The 26,753-nt window shown below is 40.7% G+C and overlaps 3 protein-coding genes across 12 annotated transcripts; all 3 read left to right on the top strand.

Moving 5' to 3' along the window:
• The first annotated feature begins 1,088 nt into the window (after window positions 1–1,088).
• Window positions 1,089–8,492, top strand: LOC108262504 (uridine phosphorylase 1). Its single transcript, XM_053681210.1, has 5 exons — window positions 1,089–1,234; window positions 1,379–1,493; window positions 1,725–1,934; window positions 2,058–2,204; window positions 7,827–8,492. The coding sequence occupies exons 1-5, from the start codon at window positions 1,106–1,108 to the stop codon at window positions 8,150–8,152; spliced, it is 927 nt and encodes a 308-aa protein (XP_053537185.1). The 5' UTR covers window positions 1,089–1,105; the 3' UTR covers window positions 8,153–8,492.
• A 129-nt stretch (window positions 8,493–8,621) lies between these two features.
• On the top strand, window positions 8,622–18,303 carry LOC100528868 (uridine phosphorylase 1). Of its 7 annotated transcripts, none has more exons than XM_053680473.1 (9): window positions 8,622–11,183; window positions 12,842–12,870; window positions 13,072–13,121; window positions 14,523–14,634; window positions 14,798–14,956; window positions 15,196–15,310; window positions 15,540–15,749; window positions 15,873–16,019; window positions 17,895–18,303. In XM_053680473.1, the coding sequence occupies exons 3-9, from the start codon at window positions 13,075–13,077 to the stop codon at window positions 18,041–18,043; spliced, it is 939 nt and encodes a 312-aa protein (XP_053536448.1). In that variant the 5' UTR covers window positions 8,622–11,183; window positions 12,842–12,870; window positions 13,072–13,074; the 3' UTR covers window positions 18,044–18,303.
• A 2,599-nt stretch (window positions 18,304–20,902) lies between these two features.
• Window positions 20,903–26,721, top strand: LOC108261810 (uridine phosphorylase 1). 4 transcript variants are annotated; one of them, XM_053681170.1, is made up of 8 exons: window positions 20,903–21,059; window positions 21,260–21,309; window positions 22,840–22,951; window positions 23,115–23,273; window positions 23,413–23,527; window positions 24,022–24,231; window positions 24,355–24,501; window positions 26,296–26,721. In XM_053681170.1, the coding sequence occupies exons 2-8, from the start codon at window positions 21,263–21,265 to the stop codon at window positions 26,442–26,444; spliced, it is 939 nt and encodes a 312-aa protein (XP_053537145.1). In that variant the 5' UTR covers window positions 20,903–21,059; window positions 21,260–21,262; the 3' UTR covers window positions 26,445–26,721. The 4 variants fall into 4 exon arrangements, with proteins under 4 accessions (XP_053537145.1, XP_053537138.1, XP_053537135.1 ...); XM_053681163.1 differs by having other exon boundaries at window positions 20,914–21,059; window positions 21,257–21,309; XM_053681171.1 differs by lacking the exon at window positions 20,903–21,059 and adding an exon at window positions 21,631–21,755 and having other exon boundaries at window positions 21,288–21,309.
• The last annotated feature ends 32 nt before the right edge of the window (window positions 26,722–26,753 follow it).

Here is a 26,753-nt window from a genome sequence, read left to right as displayed (position 1 = left end):
GGTAATGTTGACATAAACAGTAAACTGAAGAAAGTCATTGTCGGTGACTCTGGGTATCTGCTAAAGCTAGAGGCGTCACATTATGTGTGTATGACGTCATGAGCCGTCGACTAGGAAGCGGCTCATACTTCCGGTTAGTAAAAAAAAATTCTTTTTTTTTCTTCAGCAGGAGGGGTATCCATTTATAATTATGCATGTTGAATTCATATTCTTTATTATAGTGCAAGTTTGATTTAATGTTAATTTATACATTAACTTACAAACATGTACTAATGTACTTAAGGTGGTCTTTATTCACGCATGAATTCATAACCCTCATGATGTAGTGATTGGTACTACCTTAACTCACCATTAGTTCATATTTAAGTAAGTATTTATTCAGGTGTTAATGCATGATTATTCATGCACTGTTCTTGTGAAGTGTTACACATGTTTCATTACAAAAATAAAGTTTTACTATTGCAACATAACAGATTTTCTGCTACCGATAGCTTTGTTATAGGCACCATGTTTCTGCAAATTGGTTGTAAATAATATAAGAAATAACTAAAAAGTTCAAAAGTTTCATCTTAAATAACTTTATTTTACTTTTATGAAGTTTTGTGTATTTATAAGTATTTTGATGACCCAACACTTGTGATAAGTAGTTAATGTTATCAGATGAGGCTAAACAGTCTTTTCTAAGGACTTCATTCATACCAGATGCGACTCTTCCTAAAACTATAAAAGCTAATGAGACTTTCTATAAGGTTTTCCATGATATCATGTTTAATTCATTACTTGAATAACTTTGTGTGCGTGGCTGTCATGTCACTGTAGTTATCCGGTGCATTTCGTGCGTCGCTAAGAGCCCTTCCTTCCTTCCTTCCTTACTGGGTGTAAGTACCTCCCACTTGGAAGTCTCCAGGCTGCAGCTATATATACTTGTAGTTCTTTTGACCTCCCTGGAACAGGACGTGTACAGAATTAGAGAAAAAGCTTCATTTTGGGGGAAAATCACATCCAGCTTGAGACACGATTCAAGTCTCAAGAGGTTTCTTGCATCATAGCCAAACTGCATTTTCTTTTCTTGTAGTTTGTATGTGTAGGGGGAAGTCCATGGAGGATGAAGTCTTTCACAGAGTACATTGCTAAAGAGCTGGGCCTAGAAGATCCAAAAGGAGAGTACCCAAACATCTGTGAGGGAACAGATCGCTATGCCATGTACAAAGTAGGACCTATACTGTCTGTTAGTGTAAGTCATCAAATGTCAAAGGATATAAAGTTAAAATATAAAGTTTTATATTTTATAAAAATATAAAGTTGTTCTGCATTTAAAATATTTCTAAAATATTTATATTTAAAATATCAATTCAAGTTTAATGTCTCTGTGTTTTAGCATGGCATGGGCATTCCATCCATCTCAATAATGTTACATGAGCTTATCAAACTCCTCTATCATGCCCGCTGCACTGATGTCACTATCGTGCGCATTGGGACCTCTGGCGGAATAGGTACACGGTTATTACACACCAGTTCACTTAATAAAGCACAACAGATTGACTCTGACCAACATTTGTTATATGTTACACATAGAATACTCTACTAATATTAGATTTATATATATTAACAGTAACATTATCACTAATGTTGTAATCTGTAATTGTTAAAGGAAGCAGCAGAGCTTTATAACTAGGATGAGTGATAATGAATACACTAGAATCTGTCCTTCTTTGTGTTCTTAGGTCTGCAGCCAGGCACAGTCGTGGTCACCAAGCAGTCAGTGGATGCCATGTTTCTTCCCTGCTTCGAGCAGGTGGTTCTGGGTAAGACGGTGGTGAGGAGCACGGAGCTGGACGTCGAGCTGGCAGAGGAGCTGCTACAGTGCGGCAAAGAGCTGGCGGAGTTTGAGACTGTCATTGGGAACACCATGTGCACTCTGGACTTCTACGAAGGTATTGTTGTGTGTCCTTCAGGTGCAGGAGTGTGCAATATATACATTTATATACACCCATTATGTCAGTTTAAACAGCTGTTTTCTGGCTGTCTCACTCACTGCATTGCTGGTGTTGATGCAGGTCAAGCTCGTTTGGACGGGGCTTTCTGTTCGTACACCGAAGAGGAAAAACAAAACTACCTGTCCGAAGCATATGCAGCAGGAGTCCGCAACATTGAGATGGAATCTTCTGTTTTTGCTGCCATGTGCAAACTCAGTAATATACGAGGTAGGACTTTTCTTTTACTTCAAAATCCATCAACGTTTCACACTGATGGTAATGTCTGACAACGGTCATATGGGGCATAATTTGCAATTCGATATGAAGCTAGGGATAGGCGATATGACAAAAATATCATATCACGATACTTGAGGACATTTGTATGATGCACGATGCATGTCACGATATATGTTAGCTAACAAACTGTCTGCAAAACAGTAGTGAAATAAAAGAAAAAAACATTCAACTGAGTTTGACTAATGATTAAAAATGTAAAAATACATCAGCATACCAAAGATATCTCAGAAAAGTGTATAGTGTAATCATTTATCACAATACTGATAATATATCGATATATCACCCAGCGCTATATGAAGCTAGCAGGAATCATTTTAGCTGTGGCTGAAAGTTTATTTAAATTCGTAGGAATCATTTAGATGGTTAGATTATAGAGATCTTAAAATTGAAATGAAAAAGTGGAAAAAAGAGAAATGAAGAAACAGTGAAATAGGAACATACTGTGCAGCTGAACATACTGTGCAAAGTGTCATAAGTGCAAAGAAATGAAAATAAACCTCTTTAAATACCTCCCCTGCAAAGCCTCACTGTCCCCGGGCTGGTAGTTGGGGTGTTCCCCCTGGTGGCGGTCTGCCTTTCGCTTGGAGGTGCGTGTGGCCTGCACTAGATAGTGGTGCGTGCGCTCCCAAACCTGTTCACTCCTACAGAACCATTTGTCCACCGCTGACGAGTCAGTGGGATTGGCATTCCAGGGGAATTAGGGTGGCTGGTAGCCCAAGACACACTGAAAGTGGGTGAGCTGCGTGGCAGATTGTCGTAGGGAGTTCTGCGCATACCCGGCCCATGGGAGGAATTTGCGGAATCCTCCGGATTCATGGAACAGAATGTCCGTAGGAACCTAGCGATTTCTTGGTTGGCCTGCTCTACCTGTCAGTTAGCCTAGGGGTGGTACCCTGACATGAGGTTGACGGTGACACCCATCTTCTCCATGAAGTTGGCCCAGACTCTTGACGTGAATTGTGGACCCCTATCACGATCTCTTACGGTATCCCAAAGTACCTGGATACATGCTGGAACAGTAGCTCGGCAGTGACAAAGGCAGACATTAAGGCAGGTAAGGGGATGAGGCTCAGGGATTTAGAAAACCGGTCGATGAGCACGAGATTGGTGGTGTTTCCCTGCGACTGCGGTAAGTTCGTGATAAAGTCTAGGGCCCGGTGGGACCATGAGCGTGCTGGGATGGGTAGGGGTTTCAGCTTACCGGTGGGCAAAGTCCGCCGTACCGTGGCTTGTGCGCACGTAGAGCACGAGGATATGGTGCGCTGTACCTTCCTGAACATGTTGGGCCACCAGTACTTCTCGACCAACAACTGGTGGGTCCGATGTACTCCTGCTTGCCGGGTGGGCATGCTGCCGGGATTTGCGACCTAGGGAGGTGTGCTAGGGCCTGGTCCAGTGCCCACTCGATGGCACTGATGATGCATGAGGGGGGCAGGACGTAATCTCCTTGGTCTGCTCAGCTCTCCGGACAGTGGAGCCGTGACAGGGCATCAGCCTTTCTATTCTTCGACCCTGGCCGATATGACAAGGTAAACTGGAACCTGGAGAAGAACAGGGACCAGCCTGCCTGGCGAGGCGTGAGACGTTTGGCCGTCTGCATATACTCGAGGTTCTTGTGATCAGTGTAGATAACAAACGGGTGCGAGGCGCCCTCCAGCCAATGCCTCCACACCTCCAGGGCCAGTTTAACTGCCAGGTGTTCTCGGTTCCCCACATCATAGTTGGGTTCCGCTGCGGATAACTTCGGGAGAAGAATGCCACGGGGTGAAGCTTGGGTTTGTCCCCGAGCCTCTGTGAGAGGATGGCCCCCACTCCTGCTTCCGAGACATTCACCTCCACGATGAAGGGTCTGGAGAGATCCGGGAGTATGGGAGACGTGGTGAAGGCTGTCTTGAGCTTGTTCAGGGCCTCCTGAGTGGCTGGGTTCCAAGAAAGCCATCTTGGTTTGCCACGTAGGAGGAACGTAAGGGGGTGCGCTATGGTGCTAAACCCTTGTATGAACCGCCTGTACTTTACGGAGGTCAATGGTGTTCCCCCTTCAGGCTGATGACATTTCCCAGGAAGGAGATTGTGTGTCAATGGAATTCACACTTCTAGGGCCTTTACGTAGAGCTGATGTAGGAGGCGGCGTAACACCTGCCGCACATGGCCGATATGCTCCTCTAGGGATGCAGAATAAACCAGAATGTCATCGATGTACATAATGACGTTCCTCCCATGTCTCTCAGGAGGTCATTAATAGGGCACTGGAACACAGAGGGGGGTGTTAATGAGCTCATAAGGCATAACCAGGTAATCGTAGTGACCTGAGGTGGTGCTGAATGCCGTTTTCCACTCCTCTCCCTCATATACGCAGACCAGGTTGTATGTATTGCGCAGGTTCAACTTAGTGAAAATGGTCGTGGACCGTAGTTGTTCGAGGGCTGCAAGTACTAGTGGCAGGGGATACCGGTATTTTACTGAAATTTGGTTTAGACCCCGATAATCGATACATGGGCGGACACCCCCTCCTTTTTTCTCCACAAAGAAGAACCCGGCGGAGGTGGGGAACGTGGAAGGTCTAATGTATCCCTGTTGGAGAACCTCCTGGATATACTCCTCCATAGCCCGATGTTCGGCTTGGGAGAACATGGGGTGGCTCCAGGAAGGAGCTCAATTTCGCAATCGTAGGAGCGGTGTGGTGGTGTTCCACTTGCCTTCTCCTTGCTAAATACCACACTGAGGTCCTGATATTCGGGAGGAACTGTGACTGGGATGGGTGTCGTAGGGCTCTCCACTGTCGTGGTTGCCTCCGGGACCACAGGGAGTGTCAGGCAATTACTGAGGCAGTAAGGGGACCACTGGGTAATTTGCTTGTCGGCCCAAGAGACCTGGGGGTTGTAGAGCTCCAAGCAGGACAGACCTAAGATGATGGAATGCCGGGCTGAGACAGTTATGTACAGGACGATAGTTTCGCTGTGGAGGGCACTAACCTGGATTTCGAGGGGTGCTATACAGTGGGAAATGACCCGTCGATAGACTGGATGGGGCGTGGCTCGAATAGGAGACGAACGGGAATGTTTAGTTCCTGTGCAGTCTTCTGGTCAATGAAGTTGCCGGCAGCTCCTGAGTCGATCAGCGCTGTGAGCATGGTAGACACCCCTGAGCACTCAATCTTAACCGGCAACACGAATACATGTGCTGTGCGTGCTTGGTCAGGACTCACCATTTGAAGACAGGGTCAGCTGACTCCGCTCTTCCCGGCAGGTCGCTGCTTCTTGTGAGGGCACTGACGGACGAGGTGGTTGTCCTCTCAAAAGCAGCGAGACTCACGACGACGCCCCTCCCTCTCCTCCTCACGAAGCCGAGCCTGTCCGAGCCGCATGGGTTCCTCTGCGGCTCCTGGCTTGGGGAGCAGGGGGCCCCACTGCACGGGGTGGTTGGTCCAGTGTAATCGGTCCAGCCGAATCATGAGGTCAACGAGGGCATTGACTGTGAATTGTTCATCACGACATGCCAACTCCTTCACCAGCTCTGGATGCAGCCCCTGATGGAACGCTGTCTTGAGGGCTGGCTCGTTCTATGCGCTCTGTGCTGTGATGGTACAGAACTCCGGGGCGTACTCCACCACGTCCTGCGACCCTGTGTGATCTTCATGAGCTCCTGGCCGGTCTGCCATCCGTCAGGGGAATGATCGAAGGCATGCTGGAAGCGGGAGATGAAGTCCGCTAGCGAGGGTCTGGCACCGCCCCCTCATTCCCACTCTGCCATAACCCATAACAAGGCCCGTCCGGTTAGGAGCTACATGAAATGCGTTATCTTACGGACCTCCGGGATGTAAGGGTAACTGCTAAAAAACAGCGAGCACTGAAGTAGGAACCCCTTACATTGCTCAGGCTCCCCGGCATATCTCTCCGGCATAGGCATTGGCGGAAAGTGCGAAGGAGGCGGGGATGGAATGTGCGCAACCGGTGGTGGCTGAACATACGCTGGCGCTGGTAGTGGACTGTTTGCAGACGGGGTGGCGGTGATGTAGCCGGGAGTGTGGATTGTCACATGCGTGTCAATTGCTCTGTTAAGCGCATATCTGTACTTGTGTATTTATTGCTCGGTTCTGTGCAAGAATATACCGTTGCCATTCCGGGGCACCCGCTGCTTCCATAGTTAGGAGAAATAATCTGTTATGATACCTGAGGTGGTAGCAAGCGCAGGCGATGCCAAAGCAGGAAGGCAAGGAACAGGCTGAAGGCGTAGTCATGATGCAGGCAGTAGTCAGACGATCAGGCGAACAGACAATACTGGGCTAAAGCAGGGAATCGTAGTCAAAACATGAGGCGGTAAATCCGTAAACCAGGAAGATTCAAAACAATAAAGACGGCTTGGTGAAACGACAGAGATGTTATGGCTGAGCGTTTACTTCGCAAAGTTCAAATGTTCACAAGGTCTCTTATAAACTGTGTTGTGAGATTGAATGCAGGCGTCAGTAATCAAAACTCCAGAGAATGCGAGCGTGTGCGTGTATGGGAAGTGTATTCCTCGTTGGCCATGTTTGTAGTTTGCGCTGCATTCTGGGAACTGTAGTCGCGAGGTCGCAACGACGTGACAGGTCCTATATTTATTAAACCTGTTTGATTGTTCACTTGAACTGAATAGGTTTAATCAAAACATTAATAACTCAGGCCTATAAATAATTTACCTGGGCCATAGGGTTCTGTCACTGGAAAGTTAGGAATAAAAATGCTCTAGTGTGCAATAAAAAAATAGCATAAAATAGCCATAATAATTATAATACTACTAACATTATACATATTTGAATAATGAGCCTATTATTTAAATAGTTGGATTATGTTCTTAAAATAAATCGGAAAACATGGGATGTGACAGATGCCCAGCAACATTAACATTAACATTAACATGCAAAGAAATGCTTTTTGAGCTAAGATACCTTCAGAAATAATGAAATTAAATCTTCCTACATTTAAAAAACACTATAAAGAGCAGTAAACAGTAATAAATGAAACAAAGGCAATATTTGGTGTGATGACACTTTGCTTAAAAGGAAATTAGTAGTCTCAGGTAGAATTAGTGCAGTTTTATAAGGAAATGAGCTGTAAGTTTTATTGAGCATCTTGCAGAACCAGACACGGTTCTTCTGGAGACTTTGACTGTCTCACTCGCTTCTTATTTCAATTTTCTGTAACATTTCATTTTGTGTTGGTAAACTAATGTTTGGAAATCTAAAGTGTTTTGAGACTGACTTGATAATGTAGAAGTCATACAATTTTACATTTACAGCATTTGGCAAACACCCTTATCCAGAACAATTACATTTATCTCAATTATACATCTTAGCAGTTGAGGGTTAAGGGCCTCTCTCAAGGGCCCAACAGTGACAGCTTGGCAGTGCTGGGATTTGAACTCACGACCTTCCGATCAGTAGTCCAACGTCTTAACCAATTGAGGCACAAGAGATAACTGGATCCTAATATATGTATCCTTAATATATGAAATATTTCTTATTTCAAAGAAACAACATTGCACATCTGTAACATCTCATTTCGACTTGTTTCCCAGCGGCTGTGGTGTGCCTGACCCTCTTGGACCGGCAGAAAGGAGACCAGCTGAGCAGTTCTCATGAAGTCATGCAGAGCTACCAACAAAGGCCACAGATCCTCACTGGCCTTTACATCAAAAAGAAGCTTGAAATTCCTGATAAATCTCCTGTAGAAGTTTGCAAACCCCAGAAACCTCTGTTGTTCCTTGATGGTCGTGGGTGTGGGCCAGCTTACTACCGCCTGGACCTTTTCTTGGTCCATGGAGATTCCCTCGGGGCTGATGACGTAGCCCAGAAACGTGATGGTGGTTTTATGGAATTCACACTTCTCGGCTTTCACATATAGCTGGTGACGGAGCAGTCGCTGTAGCACTTGGCGAACGTGGTGAACATGTTCTTCCCGGGAGTCAGAGTATATCAGTATGTCGTCGATGTAGGCGATCACATGGCGTCCCAGCATGTTACGTAACACATCGTTAATTAAACATTGGAAGACCGAGGGGGCGTTAGAAAGCCCATACGGCATGACCTGATACTCGTAGTGGCCTGAAGTTGTGCTGAACCCAGTCTTCCATTCATCTCCCTCTCTGATCCGGACCAGGTTGTATGCACTGCGCAAGTCCAGTTTCGTGAAAATGGTGGCCGTGCGTAATTGTTCCAGAGCGGCTGGTACTAGAGGGAGTGGGTAGCGGTACTTGACGCAACATTGGTTTAGTCCTCGGTAGTCGATGCACGGTCGTAAACCTCCTCCCTTCTTCTCCACGAAGAAAAATCCCGCGGATGCTGGAGAAGTGGATGGTTGTATATACCCTTGGTGCAACACCTCCTGAATGTACTCTTCCATGGCCTTTTGCTCAGTGATCGTTAACGGGTAGACCCTCCCTCGTGGTGGTGTAGTGCCTGGGAGCAAATCAATAGCGCAGTTGTAATCACGGTGGGGAGGTAGTCCGCTCGCCTTCTTCCTACTGAATACCTCTATGAGGTCGTGGTAAACACTGGGGATCTGAACGTTATCTGCCTTATCTGGGCTTTCAGTGGAGGTGGATGCTACGGAGATCACCAGGACTTGAAGACAGTGAGAAATGCAGTGAGCTGACCAGCACGTGATTTCCCTTTGGTTCCATGAAATTTGGGGATTGTGATGTTCGAGCCAAGGGAGACCGAGAACCACTGGGTGTCGAGCCGTCACTATGACATGGAACGTGATCTTCTCCTGATGAAGGGCGCTGGTTCGGAGGTTAACAGGTTCGGTGCAGTGGGTGATTATGCCCTCTCCTATGGGGGCCCCATCAATGGCTTGGACTCGGCGGGGGGTGCAGAGAGGACGAACAGGGATATTATATTGGTGTACGATCTCTTGGCTAATGAAATTCCCCGCCGCTCCCGAGTCGATCAGTGCTTCTAAAACACAAGAAACCCTTGAGTAACCCACTATAACGGGCAATACGAAGGCAGACTGAACAGAGTGCTGGGTAATGGGTTCGGAACTCACCCCTGCCTGAAGTGGTCTGGCAGTTTTGGCTTCCCCTCGGGTAGAGCCCTGTTTGAGAGGGCATTGTGGCACGAAGTGGCCCCTCTCACCACAATAGAAACAACGGTGTTCACGGCGCCGTCGTTCTCGTTCCTGCATGCTCACCCGAGTCTGTCCCAGCTGCATGGGTTCACTAGAGTGCTCAGGTGTCAGTGCTTCCGCCTCACCGAGTCCAGGGCGGCGGCTACGTAGTAGACGATCCAGGCGGATAGCTACGCTGATGAGTGAGTCGAGGGTCAAAAGGTCATCGCGGCACGCCAGCTCCGTTAAGATGTCAGCATTTAATCCACGGCGAAACATGGCTTTTAGAGCGGGTTGATTCCATCCGCTCCAGGCGGCAACAGTGCGAAATTCGAGGGCGTAATCCACCACACTCCGTGATCCCTGCGCCATGGACAATAAGTCCTCCCCACGTCTGGAGCGTGATCGAATACCGTGCGGAAGCGTGATGTCAGCTGCTCAAACGTGCTGATACGGTTCCCTTCCTGTTCCCATTCCGCGGTAGCCCAGAGGAGAGCTTTCCCGGTTAAAAGTTCCATGAAGTGGATGATCTTCTGACTCTCCGTCATGTCTGGGTACGTGGAAAAAACAGGGAGCACTGGAGTAAAAAACCCCGGCAGCGTGCGGGATCTCCATCATACTTCTCCGGCGCTGGAGTGGGAGGGAAGCATGGGGTCGGCACCGTAACAGGCTGCGCAGCTTGATTTAACCGAGCTACCTGCTCAGTTAGGTAGGCGAGACGTTGATCATGTTCGCTAAGCATCCGGCCATGTCCCTCGATGGCGTTCAGCCAGCGATTTCCCGCTGCCTCCATTAATAGGCGAAGTATTCTGTCACCAACCTTGAGACGGTACGGAAGCAGGAGCGGGAGGCGGGTGAACAGAGTAGGATCGGGAAGTTCCGGAAGCGTAGTCGTAGAGTCAGCAAGGGTCAAGCGATCGGGCGAACAATACAAATGGGGATATCCAGAAAGTGTAGTCGAGACAAGAAGCGAGGGTCGAGGATTATAAGCAACAACGAACTAGATAAGCTTGGTAACGCAGCAAACTAAGCTACTGAGCGTATACTTCGCATAGATTCTGGGTGGATGTCTTCCCTAAGTACTAGTGTGTGTGTGTGTGATTGGTGCCAGGTGTGTCTGATCAGAACTCCGGGGATGGTGAGCGCATGCGTGCCTGAGAATTGAGTATTGCATCTTGGGAATTTGAGTTCTGATCGGACCGAGTTGTGACAAAGAGACAGCATCTTCTCATAGGATAAGAACACACAGGATCATGAATAATTATGAGACACCGACACGTTATCCAAGTACTATAGTACATTGACAGGATGAGATTTTAAAAAGATTTTTAAAAGATCAGAATTAACCAGTGTGGCGATAGGCCGGCGGCCGCTGCACAAGAGACAAAGATCGCTCCTCCCACGACTGCCGCGGTGGTGCTGAAGAGACAGCTCCGCTTCCTGTGTGTTCCTCTGCCTCCTGTGTGTCTGTGCTCTGCCCACCGCTGGCTAAATTCCCTACACCAGTTTTCTTCTACAATTAAAATGAACAGAAGCTAAGATTGTCTTTTATGATGTGCGATAAGAACACCTCTGTTAAAATCTGAGAAAATGTAGTTTAGTGTTTCATGACGCTTTAAAAAATACTACACATAGTTTAAAAGAATGATAAAAAAAATGATCTAAACTGTTCATTTAGAAGGTTATAGTGTTCTCAGCAGCACATACAAATTACAATCTGCTATGTACCTTACAAGATCTTTTTATTTTTGCAAAGTATTTCTGCAATCAGTTCCTACAATCTCTCCAGGCTTTCCAGGTTATGGACACTACAGAGCATAAGCAGGTAATTGTGGCAACTTGTGGCAATTTTCGCACGTTTTAGGACTACACTCAACTTAAATGCAAATCAATTTCTGATTTTTTATTTATTTATTTTTTTTACATAACTTTGCTACGATTTTTACTAGTATGAGGTACATTTTCAAAAGTTTTATCACAAAATTCCAAAATGATTACGCTTGCAATTGTCATTCTTTTAAAACCTGCTCTTATGTTTTCATTATGGCTATCCATTTTTACTTTCCACATAATCCACATGATCAATTTAAAACATTTGGTTTATTTACCAAAACACATTAGTATGATCTCCATTCAATTCAGTACTCATAACAATTGGTAAAACCAATTGCAAACACTAATGTTATTGTATTTCAAGTTCACGAGTCAGTGAAGGATGTGTTTGACACTCTTGAGCCATATCAGTGCCTCAAGTGCACAAAATTTCTCTGCCCACTTGTCAAAAGGACAAAATAAAATTTGAGAAGGACATTCAGGCAATAGGCCACCTTCAGTCCCATTTATTTTGGGTGGTAGTCCATGGAAGCAACTATATATATATATATATATATATATATATATATATATATATATATATATATATATATAATGTAATGTGTGTATATATATATATATATATATATATATATATATATATATATATATATATATATATATATATATATAATGTAGTGTGTGTGTATATATATATATATATATATATATATATATATATATATATATATATATATATATATATATATATAAATAAAATGTAATATTATATTATATTATATTATCTTAGTTTTGAAGCTGTGATCTAAGAAACACCAATATATCTGCCGTCACAGAGGTGAAGTTCCTGGAACTTCCTATGAGAAATTGCTCCATGTAATACTTCTCTCAATGTAATACACGCATTTCTTATATCATTGACTCCCTTCCATACAGACAGCAATACACAATGACGTCATAAAATTCTAATTCTAATTCTAAATCATTGACTCCCTTCCACACAGACTGCAATACACAATGACTTCATAAAATTCTAATTATTCTAATTCTAATAAAAATTCTAATAATTCTAAATTCTTGACGATTCTTACCAGTCAGTTGTAAGGCAGCATCGGTCTTTCGCTCTGCACAATAAAGAACAATTCGCCTGCGTGTCAACACTGACAGTAGGGTGAAACTTTTCTGCGGACGTCCTCCGGTTTGCTTGTTGTCCAGGAAAGCTGAAAAGACTCGCACAGCCCAGCTAGGAGACGCCAAATTGTCGTAGAAATTAGACAACGCTCGCAGACTCGTCCTCTGAAGGTAAAAAGGTTTATTACAGAAAGTTGTTTAACACAGGATAGAATAATGAGAGCGCTCTGAAGCGCTTGTGCTGAACACTACTATAAATATGAAACGCAGAGCATGATACACTTCTGTGTACCGATAAGAAGCAGGTTGAGGCAGTTCAAACAGGCTTTGTTTTAGGGTCTCGGAAGATGTGCAGACGAACCTTGAACAGAAGAACATGTTGTTTCTGTATAGCAGATAAACATTCTGTACTTATGTCAGTGACATGACATGGCCTTCTTAGGTGTTATCCTCAGATGAGAATGAAACAGAACAAGAACAAAACTATTAGAAAGTAAAAATTAATAATTTCCCTCACAGACGTAATTCCAGTCGTCAGTTTGACAAAGGTAAAAGTGTTTTCATTATATCCATGTATTTATTCACCTATTCGATAAGAGCATGTCATTGATTAGAGAGAGAGAGAGAGAAAGAGAAAAGTAAGAAATAGAAATAGCTATTAAATGAGAGGTCATTTCATTTCTATTGACGTCATGGTTGATTGTGTGTTGACATCTTTGTGTTTCTGCTCCACATCTCTGTCCAAGAAGAAAATGCATTCGGGTTTCAGCGAGGAGAGAAATGGGGAGCAGTGTGAAAGGTAGGTTTATAATAAAGATATATGTTTTTATTTATTTTTATTTATTTTAAGAAGGTCTGTTTGAAGTAGTAATCAGACTATGAAGATTAAATAGACAATCCTGCACATAAATCCTTGTTCTTTAATAAAGAAAATAGGAATTATTGATCTGAGGTCAGGGAGGCACTGTGGATTACCTCCCTGGTTGGGAGTTTGAACCTCTCCTCCAACCTGTGTGTACGGATTTTGCCTGTTCTCCCCAAGTCAAAAGACATGCGTTGTAAGCTGATTGGCATTCCCAAATTGTCCACAGTGTGTGCGATTTTGCCCTGCGATAGGTTGAGACCCCGTCCAGAAACTATCCTATTTTTTGTTCACTGTTAGAGTAGGGGTATACCCTCGGTGTCCTGGTGAAATTCCCCCATTGGCCCCCTAATAATCCCCATCTCTGAATTGGCTACATCACTCTCTCCTCTCCACTAATAGCAGGTGTGTGCTGGGCGTTCTGACGCACTATGGCTGCACACTAGTGGTGATTGCGGAGATTTCCCCAACCCCCCACCCGTGCTGTGTAAAGCGCTTTGAGTGTCTAGAAAAGCGCTATATATATGTAACTGTAATGGTAACATTGTTGTTCTTTGTTCAGCTGTTTTCAAGAGCTGGTGACAAATGTATTCAAACCGGTTTTCTCCAGACTTGTACAGTATAAATGCTTTAACGGTTTGTGCTTAAACATGTGATCTTTAGTGGTGTTAGTGATTTATTTCTTCCATCACCATGTTGGTCCATTTTCCTACATTACCCACAATGCCATTCAATGACCTGCTGGGATTTAGTCCTTGCTTCATCTCTACTTAAAAGAGAGCAATGCAGCAGCGCTTTAGTCTTTTAATATGTCCAGTTCTATCACGTCCTCATCTGTACACTCTGCTTAAAAAGGCTAGGTTACCACTTTCATGCTGTCAACACCACTGTGCTCATCAAATCATTAACCAGCCAAGCCGTAACAGCACAGCTGCTGCTTAAAGTTGCATTGCATTCTGGAACTTTGAGTCTTACCTTTGCTGTGTTCATTACTTCTATTTCTCATTTATATGACCTCGAACATCACTGGAAAATGGTAACTGAGTAAATAAGCCTTTGCCAGGAATGAAACCCTGACCATTATCCTTTATGTTCAAGATCGCTGAATTGTTTTTCTCTCTGATTAAACGCCATAGTAACAGCGTAAGCAGTGTCCCCCTGCGATGTCAGCATGGGACAAAACCACTAACATTTCATAGGAGTAATGAAAATGCAGCAACAACCAACAACTATTTCAATATAAAAACATTTCATGTGTTTCTGGGTGGAGTTTTCCTTTAAGGCACGTTTACACTGCCTGTTTACTCAGTAGATTTCCCTTTATTTATTCACTAATAGGTCCATATGTGTTAACAATCCTAATTTGGAGTCTATGAAAGAAGACATACTGTACCATCTCAATCTGGACACAGCCAGTCATGACTTCCCGAAAGAGTTTGGGGATGTTAAAGTAAGTTAATAATGATCAGATTGCACTGCATTATGTAATATTATTGCTTAAATATCCAGTTTGTGCCCAAAGTTTAACCTTCCTGGTTTTAATTTTTTTTTATTTAGTAACATATTACTTGGTTTCTTGCATCATAGCCAAACTGCATTTTCTTTTCTTGTAGTTTGTATGTGTAGGGGGAAGTCCATGGAGGATGAAGTCTTTCACAGAGTACATTGCTAAAGAGCTGGGCCTAGAAGATCCAAAAGGAGAGTACCCAAACATCTGTGAGGGAACAGATCGCTATGCCATGTACAAAGTAGGACCTATACTGTCTGTTAGTGTAAGTCATCAAATGTCAAAGGAGAAATACTCAGAGAGCTGATGCTTGCAGTGCTGCTTTAACACAATACTCTGTGTGTGTGTGTGTGTGTGTGTGTGTGTGTGTGTGTGTGTGTTTGTGTGTTTTTATATATCAATGATATATAAAGTTGTTCTGCATTTAAAATATTTCTAAAATATTTATATTTAAAATATCAATGCAATCTGAGTTGTTCTGAGTTTAATGTCTCTGTGTTTTAGCATGGCATAGGTATTCCATCCATCTCAATAATGTTACATGAGCTTATCAAACTCCTCTATCATGCCCGCTGCACTGATGTCACTATCGTGCGCATTGGGACCTCTGGCGGAATAGGTACACGGTTATTACACACCAGTTCACTTAATAAAGCACAACAGATTGACTCTGACCAACATTTGTTATATGTTGCACATAGAATACTCTACTAATATTAGATTTATACATTAACAGTAACATTATCACTAATGTTGTAATCTGTAATTGTTAAAGGAAGCAGCAGAGCTTTATAACTAGGATGAGTGATAATGAATACACTAGAATCTGTCCTTCTTTGTGTTCTCAGGTCTGCAGCCAGGCACAGTCGTGGTCACCAAGCAGCCAGTGGATGCCATGTTCCTTCCCCGCTTCGAGCAGGTGGTTCTGGGTAAGACGGTGGTGAGGAGCACGGAGCTGGACGTCGAGCTGGCAGAGGAGCTGCTACAGTGCGGCAAAGAGCTGGCGGAGTTTGAGACTGTCATTGGGAACACCATGTGCACTCTGGACTTCTACGAAGGTATTGTTGTGTGTCCTTCAGGTGCAGGAGTGTGCAATATATACATTTATATACACCCATTATGTCAGTTTAAACAGCTGTTTTCTGGCTGTCTCACTCACTGCATTGCTGGTGTTGATGCAGGTCAAGCTCGTTTGGACGGGGCTTTCTGTTCGTACACCGAAGAGGAAAAACAAAACTACCTGTCTGAGGCATACGCAGCCGGAGTCCGCAACATTGAGATGGAATCTTCTGTTTTTGCTGCCATGTGCAAACTCAGTAATATACGAGGTAGGACTTTTCTTTTATTTCAAAACCCATCAACGTTTCACTCTGATGGTAATGTCTGACAACGGTCATATGGGGCATAATTTGCAATTCGATATGAAGCTAGGGATAGGCGATATGACAAAAATATCATATCACGATACTTGAGGACATTTGTATGATGCACGATGCATGTCACGATATATAAGTTAGCTAACAAACTGTCTGCAAAACAGTAGTGAAATAAATGAAAAAAACATTCAACTGAGTTTGACTAATGATTAAAAATGTAAAAATACATCAGCATACCAAAGATATCTCAGAAAAGTGTATAGTGTAATCATTTATCACAATACTGATAATATATCTATCTATCTATCTATCTATCTATCTATCTATCTATCTATCTATCTATATATATATATATATATATATATATATATATATATATATATATATATATATATATATATATATATTTTTTTTTTAGCTGTGGCTGAAAGTTTATTTAAATTTGTAGGAATCATTTAGATGGTTAGATTATAGAGATCTTAAAATTGAAAAGAAAAAGTGGAAAAAAGAGAAATGAAGAAACAGTGAAGAAGGAACATACTGTGCAGCTGAACATACTGTGCAAAGTGTCATAAGTGCAAAGAAATGAAAATAAACCTCTTTAAATCAGGGTCCATAAAGTCTGAGGTTCTGGATGCAGCTGTTTAGACAGTAAAGAGCATTACTTTCAACATGGTAACGTTTTCTTTTCTTTCTTTCTTTTTTTTTTTTTTTACCAGTGGTTCAAAAAGTGGGTTACAGGACATCACAATTCACCATTTTCAAAGTTATGATGTTCATTATTGAGGTCCTATATTTATTAAACCTGTTTGATTGTTCACTTGAACTGAATAGGTTTAATCCAAACATTAATAACTCAGGCCTATAAATAATTTACCTGGGCCATAGGGTTCTGTCACTGGAAAGACAGTAAACTCTAGTGCGCAATAAAAAATAGCATAAAATATCCATAATAATTATAATAATAATAACATTGTACATATTTGAATAATGAGCCTATTATTTAAATAGTTAGATTATGTTCATAAAATAAATCAGAAAACATGGGGTGTGACAGATGCCCAGCAACATTAACATTAACATTAACATTAACATGCAAAGAAATGCTGTAGAGCTAAGATACCTTCAGAAATAATGAAATTTCCTACATTTAAAAAACACTATAAAGAGCAGTAAACAGTAATAAATGAAACAAGGGCAATATTTGGTGTGACGACACTTCGCTTAAAAGGAAATTAGTAGTCTCAGGTAGAATTAGTGCAGTTTTATAAGGAAATGAGCTGTAAGTTTTATTGAGCATCTTGCAGAACCAGACACGGTTCTTCTGGAGACTTTGACTGTCTCACTCGCTTCTTATTTCAATTTTCTGTAACATTTCATTTTGTGTTGGTAAACTAATGTTTGGAAATCTAAAGTGTTTTGAGACTGACTCGATAATGTAGAAGTCAAAAATGTTTACATTTACAGCATTTGGCAGACACCCTTATCCAGAACAACTTACATTTATCTCAATTATACATCTGAGCAGTTGAGGTTTAAGGGCCTTGCTCAAGGGCCAAACAGTGACAGCTTGGCAGTGCTGGGATTTGAACTCATGACCTTCTGATCAGTAATCCAACATCTTAACCATTGAACTATGACTGCCCAAATATATAACAAAGTTAGTAATAAAAAAGACTTTTGCACAGTACTGTACATGCACCTCTAGTCAAGAGGCACGAGAGATAACTGGATCCTAATATATGTATCCTTAATATATGAAATATTTCTTATTTCAAAGAAACAACATTGTACATCTGTAACATCTCATTTCGACTTGTTTCCCAGCGGCTGTGGTGTGCGTGACCCTCTTGGACCGGCAGAAAGGAGACCAGCTGAGCAGTTCTCATGAAGTCATGCAGAGCTACCAACAAAGGCCACAGATCCTCACTGGCCTTTACATCAAAAAAAAGCTTAAAACCTTCAAGAAGATTTAGCTTTTACACTCAGAACACTGGAATGTGAAACAAAACAAACTTTTTAGAGACATCCTTTCCTGGTGATATTATCAGTATGATTTTATGTGAGTTGTATAAGACTGCCTTTGCTAATATTCACACCTGAACACTACTTACACAAACACTTGAAGATATTTGGATATTATAAGATTTTATGACACATGGTCTCTGCTTGATGCGGTCTGTTATTTGAAATAATTTATAGAATAAAATCCATTATTAATAAACACCCCTGACCCATTTGAATGCCTCTCTCATCAACTACATCTGTAGGAAAGCACCACATGCTGTCATGAATAATTAAGAGACAGCATCTTCTCATAGGATAAGAACACACAGGATCATGAATAATTATGAGACACCGACACGTCATCCAAGTACTATAGTACATTGACAGGATGAGATTTTAAACCAGGAAGACGAAAATAGTGGGAAAAAGATCAGAATTAACCAGTTTTCTCCTACAATTAAAATGAACAGAAGCTAAGATTGTCTTTTATGATGTGCGATAAGAACACCTCTGTTAAAATCTCAGAAAATGTAGTTTAGTGTTTCATGACGCTTTAAAAAATACTACACATAGTTTAACAAGAATGATAAAAAAATGATCTAAACTGTTCATTTAGAAGGTTATAGTGTTCTCAGCAGCACATACAAATTACAATCTGCTATGTATCTTACAAGATCTTTTTATTTTTGCAAAGTATTTCTGCAATCAGTTCCTACAATCTCTCCAGGCTTTCCAGGTTATGGACACTACAGAGCATAAGCAGGTAATATCTTGTGGCAATTTTCGCACGTTTTAGGACTACACTCAACTTAAATGCAAATCAATTTCTGATTTTTTATTTATTTTTTTTTTTTACATAACTTTGCAACGATTTTTACTAGTATGAGGTACATTTTCAAAAGTTTTATCACAAAATTCCAAAATGATGACGCTTGTAATTGTCATTCTTTTAAAACCTGCTCTTATGTTTTCATTATGGCTATCCATTTTTACTTTCCACATAATCCACATGATCAATTTAAAACATTTGGTTTATTTACCAAAACACATTAGTATGATCTCCATTCAATTCAGTACTCATAACAATTGGTAAAACCAATTGCAAACACTAATGTTATTGTATTTCAAGTTCACGTGTCAGTGAAGGATGTGTTTGACACTCTTGAGCCATATCAGTGCCTCAAGTGCACAAAATTTCTCTGCCCACTTGTCAAAAGGACAAAATAAAATTTGAGAAGGACATTCAGGCAATAGGCCACCTTCAGTCCCATTTATTTTGGGCGGTAGTCCATGGAAGCAATTATATGTATATATATATATATATATATATATATATATATGTGTGTGTGTGTGTGTGTGTGTGTGTGTGTGTGTGTGTGTGTGTGTGTGTGTGTGTGTGTGTGTATGTTTGTGTGTGTGATCTAAGGAACACCGATATCTCTCAAGGGAAGAGTGAATCAAAAATTTACAAAAATGTGAGGGGTGTACCCACTTTTGTGAGATACTATATATATATATATATATATATATATATATATATATATATATATATATATATATATATATATATATATATATATACACACACACACACACAGTTGGACTCATAAGTTTACATACCCCTTGCAGAATCTGCAAAATCTTAATAACAAGGCAAGATAATAGCTGAAATATATACACACACACACACACACACACACATATATATATATATATATATATATATATATATATATATATATATATATATATATATATATATATATATATATATATAAATTACCCAGTTCAAAAGTTTACATACCGTTCATTCTTAATACTGTGTATCATTACCTGGATGATCCAAGGACTTGATTTATATAACAAGCAACAAATAAAATAGTGTACTGTCTGTTATTTGACACATTTTTCAAACATTTCACTATGGATTTAGTGCTGTGAATTGATTAAAACGTTTAACTAATTAATCGCACTGTTTTCTGTTATTAATTACCTGACATTTAAATTTGTGTTCATATATCAATATATTGACACAAGAAATTCCCAGATTATGTAGAATCAACAAAAGGAAGTGAATTGAATTTGTTTAATGACTATTTTATACATATTATAATGTGCTTGCTGTGTATGCACCAGGTTACGCTGGTAAGGACATTTACACCAAAGCATTTTACACAGGATTTTGCAGTTTCTCATGCATGCAATCCAACTGTGCTAATAAGTAATGTGATTGTATATGCAGAGAAAATGCATGGCACCTTTTATTACTATGGATTGTAAATATATGTCAAATTTAGTTTTTATTTCTGAATTACTTGTACATTACTTGTTTGTAGTTGATTTTGTTGCTTGAGCAATAATTTTTTTTTTGCTGGTTACAATGTTGCACATTCACCTCTCTGAGTGCAGTTATATCTCGTTTTAAGTTTGTCTCCATCTGGATACTGTTGAATTTTAAAATTAATATTTAATATTAGACAGTTATTATGTTACAACCAAACGGTTTTTAATACAAAACCATCACAATGTGTAAGTATGGCAGCAAATTCAAATGCAACAGAATTAAAATGATTACAATTAAAGTTAAAGTCGAAACTTCAATTGTCAAATAGTATGGCATTGGACATGCATACAACAACGACAGAGCAGTAAGAAATTAAATTAAAACTACATCGATAAAGTGTTGAAATCGGTGCGTATCACTACCATCGCTACTTCCTGTCATCATTTATCCGCGCACTTCCGCATACTTGCCTAAACCACGGCCATTTGTGAAATCCTGCCTAAAATACCGCCCACTTTCCAAGTCCCGCCTACTTGCGGCGTAAGTACCTCCCACTTGGAGGTCTCCAGGCTGCAGCTATACTTGTAGGTCTTTGGACCTCTCTGAAACAAGACGTGTACAGAATTAGAGAAAAAGAGCTTACTTTTGGGGGGAAATCACATCCAGCTTGAGACGCGATTCATGTCGTCAGTTTGACAAAGGTAAAAGTGTTTTCATTATATCCATGTATTTATTCACCTATTCGATAAGAGCATGGCATTGATTAGAGAGAGAGAGAGAGAGAGAGAGAGAGAGAGAGAGAAATAGCTATTAAATGAGAGGTCATTTCATTGCTATTGACGTCACGGTTGATTGTGTGTTGACATCTTTGTGTTTCTGCTCCACATCTCTGTCCAAGAAGAAAATGCATTCGGGTTTCAGCGAGGAGAGAAATGGGGAGCAGTGTGAAAGGTAGGTTTATAATAAAGATATATGTTTTTATTTATTTTTATTTATTTTAAGAAGGTCTGTTTGAAGTAGTAATCAGACTATGAAGATTAAATAGACAATCCTGCACATAAATCCTTGTTCTTTAATAAAGAAAATAGGAATTATTGATCTGAGGTCAGGGAGGCACTGTGGATTACCTCCCTGGTTGAGAGTTTGAACCTCTCCTCCAACCAACCTGTGTGTACGGATTTTGCCTGTTCTCCCCAAGTCAAAAGACATGCGTTGTAAGCTGATTGGCATTCCCAAATTGTCCACAGTGTGTGCGATTTTGCCCTGCGATAGGTTGAGACCCCGTCCAGTGTTTTCCCGCCCTGTGCCCCGAGTTCCCTGGGATAGGCTCCAGGCTCTCCACGACCCTGTGTAGGATAAGCAGTATGGAAAATGGATGGATGGATAGATGACCTGAGGTCAGTGCTAATCACAGAAACTATCCTATTTTTTGTTCACTGTTAGAGTAGGGGTATACCCTCGGTGTCCTGGTGAAATTCCCCCATTGGCCCCCTAATAATCCCCATCTCTGAATTGGCTACATCACTCTCTCCTCTCCACTAATAGCAGGTGTGTGCTAGGCCTTCTGGAGCACTATGGCTGCACACTAGTGGTGATTGCGGAGATTTCCCCAACCCCCCGCCCGTGCTGTGTAAAGCGCTTTGAGTGTCTAGAAAAGCGCTATATATATGTAACTGTAATGGTAACATTGTTGTTCTTTGTTCAGCTGTTTTCAAGAGCTGGTGACAAATGTATTCAAACCGGTTTTCTCCAGACTTGTACAGTATAAATGCTTTAACGGTTTGTGCTTAAACATGTGATCTTTAGTGGTGTTAGTGATTTATTTCTTCCATCACCATGTTGGTCCATTTTCCTACATTACCCACAATGCCATTCAATGACCTGCTGGGATTTAGTCCTTGCTTCATCTCTACTTAAAAGAGAGCAATGCAGCAGCGCTTTAGTTTTTTAATATGTCCAGTTCTATCACGTCCTCATCTGTACACTCTGCTTAAAAAGGCTAGGTTACCACTTTCATGCTGTCAACACCACTGTGCTCATCAAATCATTAACCAGCCAAGCCGTAACAGCACAGCTGCTGCTTAAAGTTGCATTGCATTCTGGAACTTTGAGTCTTACCTTTGCTGTGTTCATTACATCTATTTCTCATTTATATGACCTCGAACATCACTGGAAAATGGTAACTGAGTAAATAAGCCTTTGCCAGGAATGAAACCCTGACCATTATCCTTTATGTTCAAGATCGCTGAATTGTTTTTCTCTCTGATTAAATGCCATAGTAACAGCGTAAGCAGTGTCCCCCTGCGATGTCAGCATGGGACAAAACCACTAACATTTCATTGGCGTAATGAAAATGCAGCAACAACCAACAACTATTTCAATATAAAAACATTTCATGTGTTTCTGGGTGGAGTTTTCCTTTAAGGCACGTTTACACTGCCTGTTTACTCAGTAGATTTCCCTTTATTTATTCACTAATAGGTCCATATGTGTTAACAATCCTAATTTGGAGTCTATGAAAGAAGACATACTGTACCATCTCAATCTGGACACAGCCAGTCATGACTTCCTGAAAGAGTTTGGGGATGTTAAAGTAAGTTAATAATGATCAGATTGCACTGCATTATGTAATATTATTGCTTAAATATCCAGTTTGTGCCCAAAGTTTAACCTTCCTGGTTTTAATTTTTTTTTATTTAGTAACATATTACTTGGTTTCTTGCATCATAGCCAGACTGCATTTTCTTTTCTTGTAGTTTGTATGTGTAGGGGGAAGTCCATGGAGGATGAAGTCTTTCACAGAGTACATTGCTAAAGAGCTGGGCCTAGAAGATCCAAAAGGAGAGTACCCAAACATCTGTGAGGGAACAGATCGCTATGCCATGTACAAAGTAGGACCTATACTGTCTGTTAGTGTAAGTCATCAAATGTCAAAGGAGAAATACTCAGAGAGCTGATGCTTGCAGTGCTGCTTTAACACAATACTCTGTGTGTGTATTTTTTTTATATCAATGCAATCTGAGTTGTTCTGAGTTTAATGTCTCTGTGTTTTAGCATGGCATGGGCATTCCATCCATCTCAATAATGTTACATGAGCTTATCAAACTCCTCTATCATGCCCGCTGCACTGATGTCACTATCGTGCGCATTGGGACCTCTGGCGGAATAGGTACACGGTTATTACACACCAGTTCACTTAATAAAGCACAACAGATTGACTCTGACCAACATTTGTTATATGTTGCACATAGAATTCAATACTAATATTACTAATATTAATATTGGGGCAGTGGTGGCTTGGTGGTTAAGGGTCTGGGTTACTAATCAGATGGTTGGGGGTTCAAGCCCCAGCACTGCCAAGCTGCCACTGTTGGGCCCTTGAGCAAGGTCCTTAACCCTTTCTGCTCCAGGGGCATGTATCATGGCTGACCCTGTGCTCTGACCCCAACTTCCTGACATGCTGGGGTATGCAAAGAAAATAATTTCACTGTGCTGTAATGTATATATGTGATAAATAAAGACTCATTAATATTAGATTTATACATTAAAAGTAACATTATCACTAATGTTGTAATCTGTAATTGTTAAAGGAAGCAGCAGAGCTTTATAACTAGGATGAGTGATAATGAATACACTAGAATCTGTCCTTCTTTGTGTTCTCAGGTCTGCAGCCAGGCACAGTTGTGGTCACCAAGCAGTCAGTGGATGCCATGTTCCTGCCCCGCTTCGAGCAGGTGGTTCTGGGTAAGACGGTGGTGAGGAGCACGGAGCTGGACCTCGAGCTGGCAGAGGAGCTGCTACAGTGCGGCAAAGAGCTGGCGGAGTTTGAGACTGTCATTGGGAACACCATGTGCACTCTGGACTTCTACGAAGGTATTGTTGTGTGTCCTTCAGGTGCAGGAGTGTGCAATATATACATTTATATACACTCATTATGTCAGTTTAAACAGCTGTTTTCTGGCTGTCTCACTCACTGCATTGCTGGTGTTGATGCAGGTCAAGCTCGTTTGGACGGGGCTTTCTGTTCGTACACCGAAGAGGAAAAACAAAACTACCTGTCCGAGGCATACGCAGCCGGAGTCCGCAACATTGAGATGGAATCTTGTGTTTTTGCTGCCATGTGCAAACTCAGTAATATACGAGGTAGGACTTTTCTTTTACTTCAAAATCCATCAACGTTTCACTCTGATGGTAATGTCTGACAACGGTCATATGGGGCATAATTTGCAATTCGATATGAAGCTAGGGATAGGCGATATGACAAAAATATCATATCACGATACTTGAGGACATTTGTATAATGCACGATGCATGTCACGATATATAAGTTAGCTAACAAACTGTCTGCAAAACAGTAGTGAAATAAAAGAAAAAAACATTCAACTGAGTTTGACTAATGATTAAAAATGTAAAAATACATCAGCATACCAAAGATATCTCAGAAAAGTGTATAGTGTAATCATTTACCACAATACTGATAATATATCGATATATTACCCAGCGCTATATGAAGCTAGCAGGAATCATTTTAGCTGTGGCTGAAAGTTTATTTAAATTTGTAGGAATCATTTAGATGGTTAGATTATAGAGATCTTAAAATTGAAAAGAAAAAGTGGAAAAAAGAGAAATGAAGAAACAGTGAAGTAGGAACATACTGTGCAGCTGAACATACTGTGCAAAGTGTCATAAGTGCAAAGAAATGAAAATAAACCTCTTTAAATCAGGGTCCATAAGGTCTGAGGTTCTGGATGCAGTTGTTTAGACAGTAAAGAGCATTACTTTCAACATGGTAACGTTTTCTTTTCTTTTTTTTTTTTTACCAGTGGTTCAAAAAGTGGGTTACAGGACATCACAATTCACCATTTTCAAAGTTATGATGTTCATTATTGAGGTCCTGTATTTATTAAACCTGTTTGATTGTTCACTTGAACTGAATAGGTTTAATCCAAACATTAATAACTCAGGCCTATAAATAATTTACCTGTGCCATAGGGTTCTGTCACTGGAAAGTCAGGAATAAAATGCTCTAGTGTGCAATAAAAAATAGCATAAAATATCCATAATAATTATAATAATAACATTGTACATATTTGAATAATGAGCCTATTATTTAAATAGTTGGATTATGTTCTTAAAATAAATCAGAAAACATGGGGTGTGACAGATGCCCAGCAACATTAACATTAACATTAACATTAACATGCAAAGAAATGCTGTAGAGCTAAGATACCTTCAGAAATAATGAAATTTCCTACATTTAAAAAACACTATAAAGAGCAGTAAACAGTAATAAATGAAACAAGGGCAATATTTGGTGTGACGACACTTCGCTTAAAAGGAAATTAGTAGTCTCAGGTAGAATTAGTGCAGTTTTATAAGGAAATGAGCTGTAAGTTTTATTGAGCATCTTGCAGAACCAGACACGGTTCTTCTGGAGACTTTGACTGTCTCACTCGCTTCTTATTTCAGTTTTCTGTAACATTTCATTTTGTGTTGGTAAACTAATGTTTGGAAATCTAAAATGTTTTTTTTGTACTGACTTGATAATGTAGAAGTCAGAAAATTGTACATTTTACATTAACAGTCTTTGGCAGACACCCTTATCCAGAGCAACTTACATTTATCTCAATTATACATCTGAGCAGTTGAGGTTTAAGGGCCTCTCTCAAGGGCCAAACAGTGACAGCTTGGCAGTGCTGGGATTTGAACTCATGACCTTCCGATCAGTAATCCAACTACGACTGCCCCAAAAATACAAATATATAACAAAGTTAGTAATAAAAAAGACTTTTGCACAGTACTGTACATGCACCTCTAGTCAAGAGGCACGAGAGATAACTGGATCCTAATATATGTATCCTTAATATATGAAATATTTCTTATTTCAAAGAAACAACATTGTACATCTGTAACATCTCATTCCGACTTGTTTCCCAGCGGCTGTGGTGTGCGTGACCATTTTGGACCGGCAGAAAGGAGACCAGCTGAGCAGTTCTCATGAAGTCATGCAGAACTACCAACAAAGGCCACAGATCCTCACTGGCCTTTACATCAAAAAAAAGCTTAAAACCTTCAAGAAGATTTAGCTTTTACACTCAGAACACTGTAATGTGAAACAAAACAAACTTTTTAAAGACTTTCCTGGTGATATTATCAGTATGATTTTATATGAGTTGTATAGGACTGCCTTTGCTAATATTCACACCTGAACACTACTTACACAAACACTTGAAGATATTTGAATATTGTAAGATTTTATGACACATGGTCTTTGCTTGATATGGTCTATTATTTGAAATAATTTATAGAATAAAATCCATTATAACTATTATATAAAGATTAAACTAGGTTGTTGTTTCATGAGTTGCATCTATGTACTGAATTGTAAAACGTCA

This window comes from Ictalurus punctatus, chromosome 1 (genome assembly GCF_001660625.3).
Source record: "Ictalurus punctatus breed USDA103 chromosome 1, Coco_2.0, whole genome shotgun sequence".
Taxonomy (NCBI): domain Eukaryota; kingdom Metazoa; phylum Chordata; class Actinopteri; order Siluriformes; family Ictaluridae; genus Ictalurus; species Ictalurus punctatus.
Note: the sequence above shows the minus strand (reverse complement) of the source record. Positions and strands in the feature narration are given on the sequence as shown.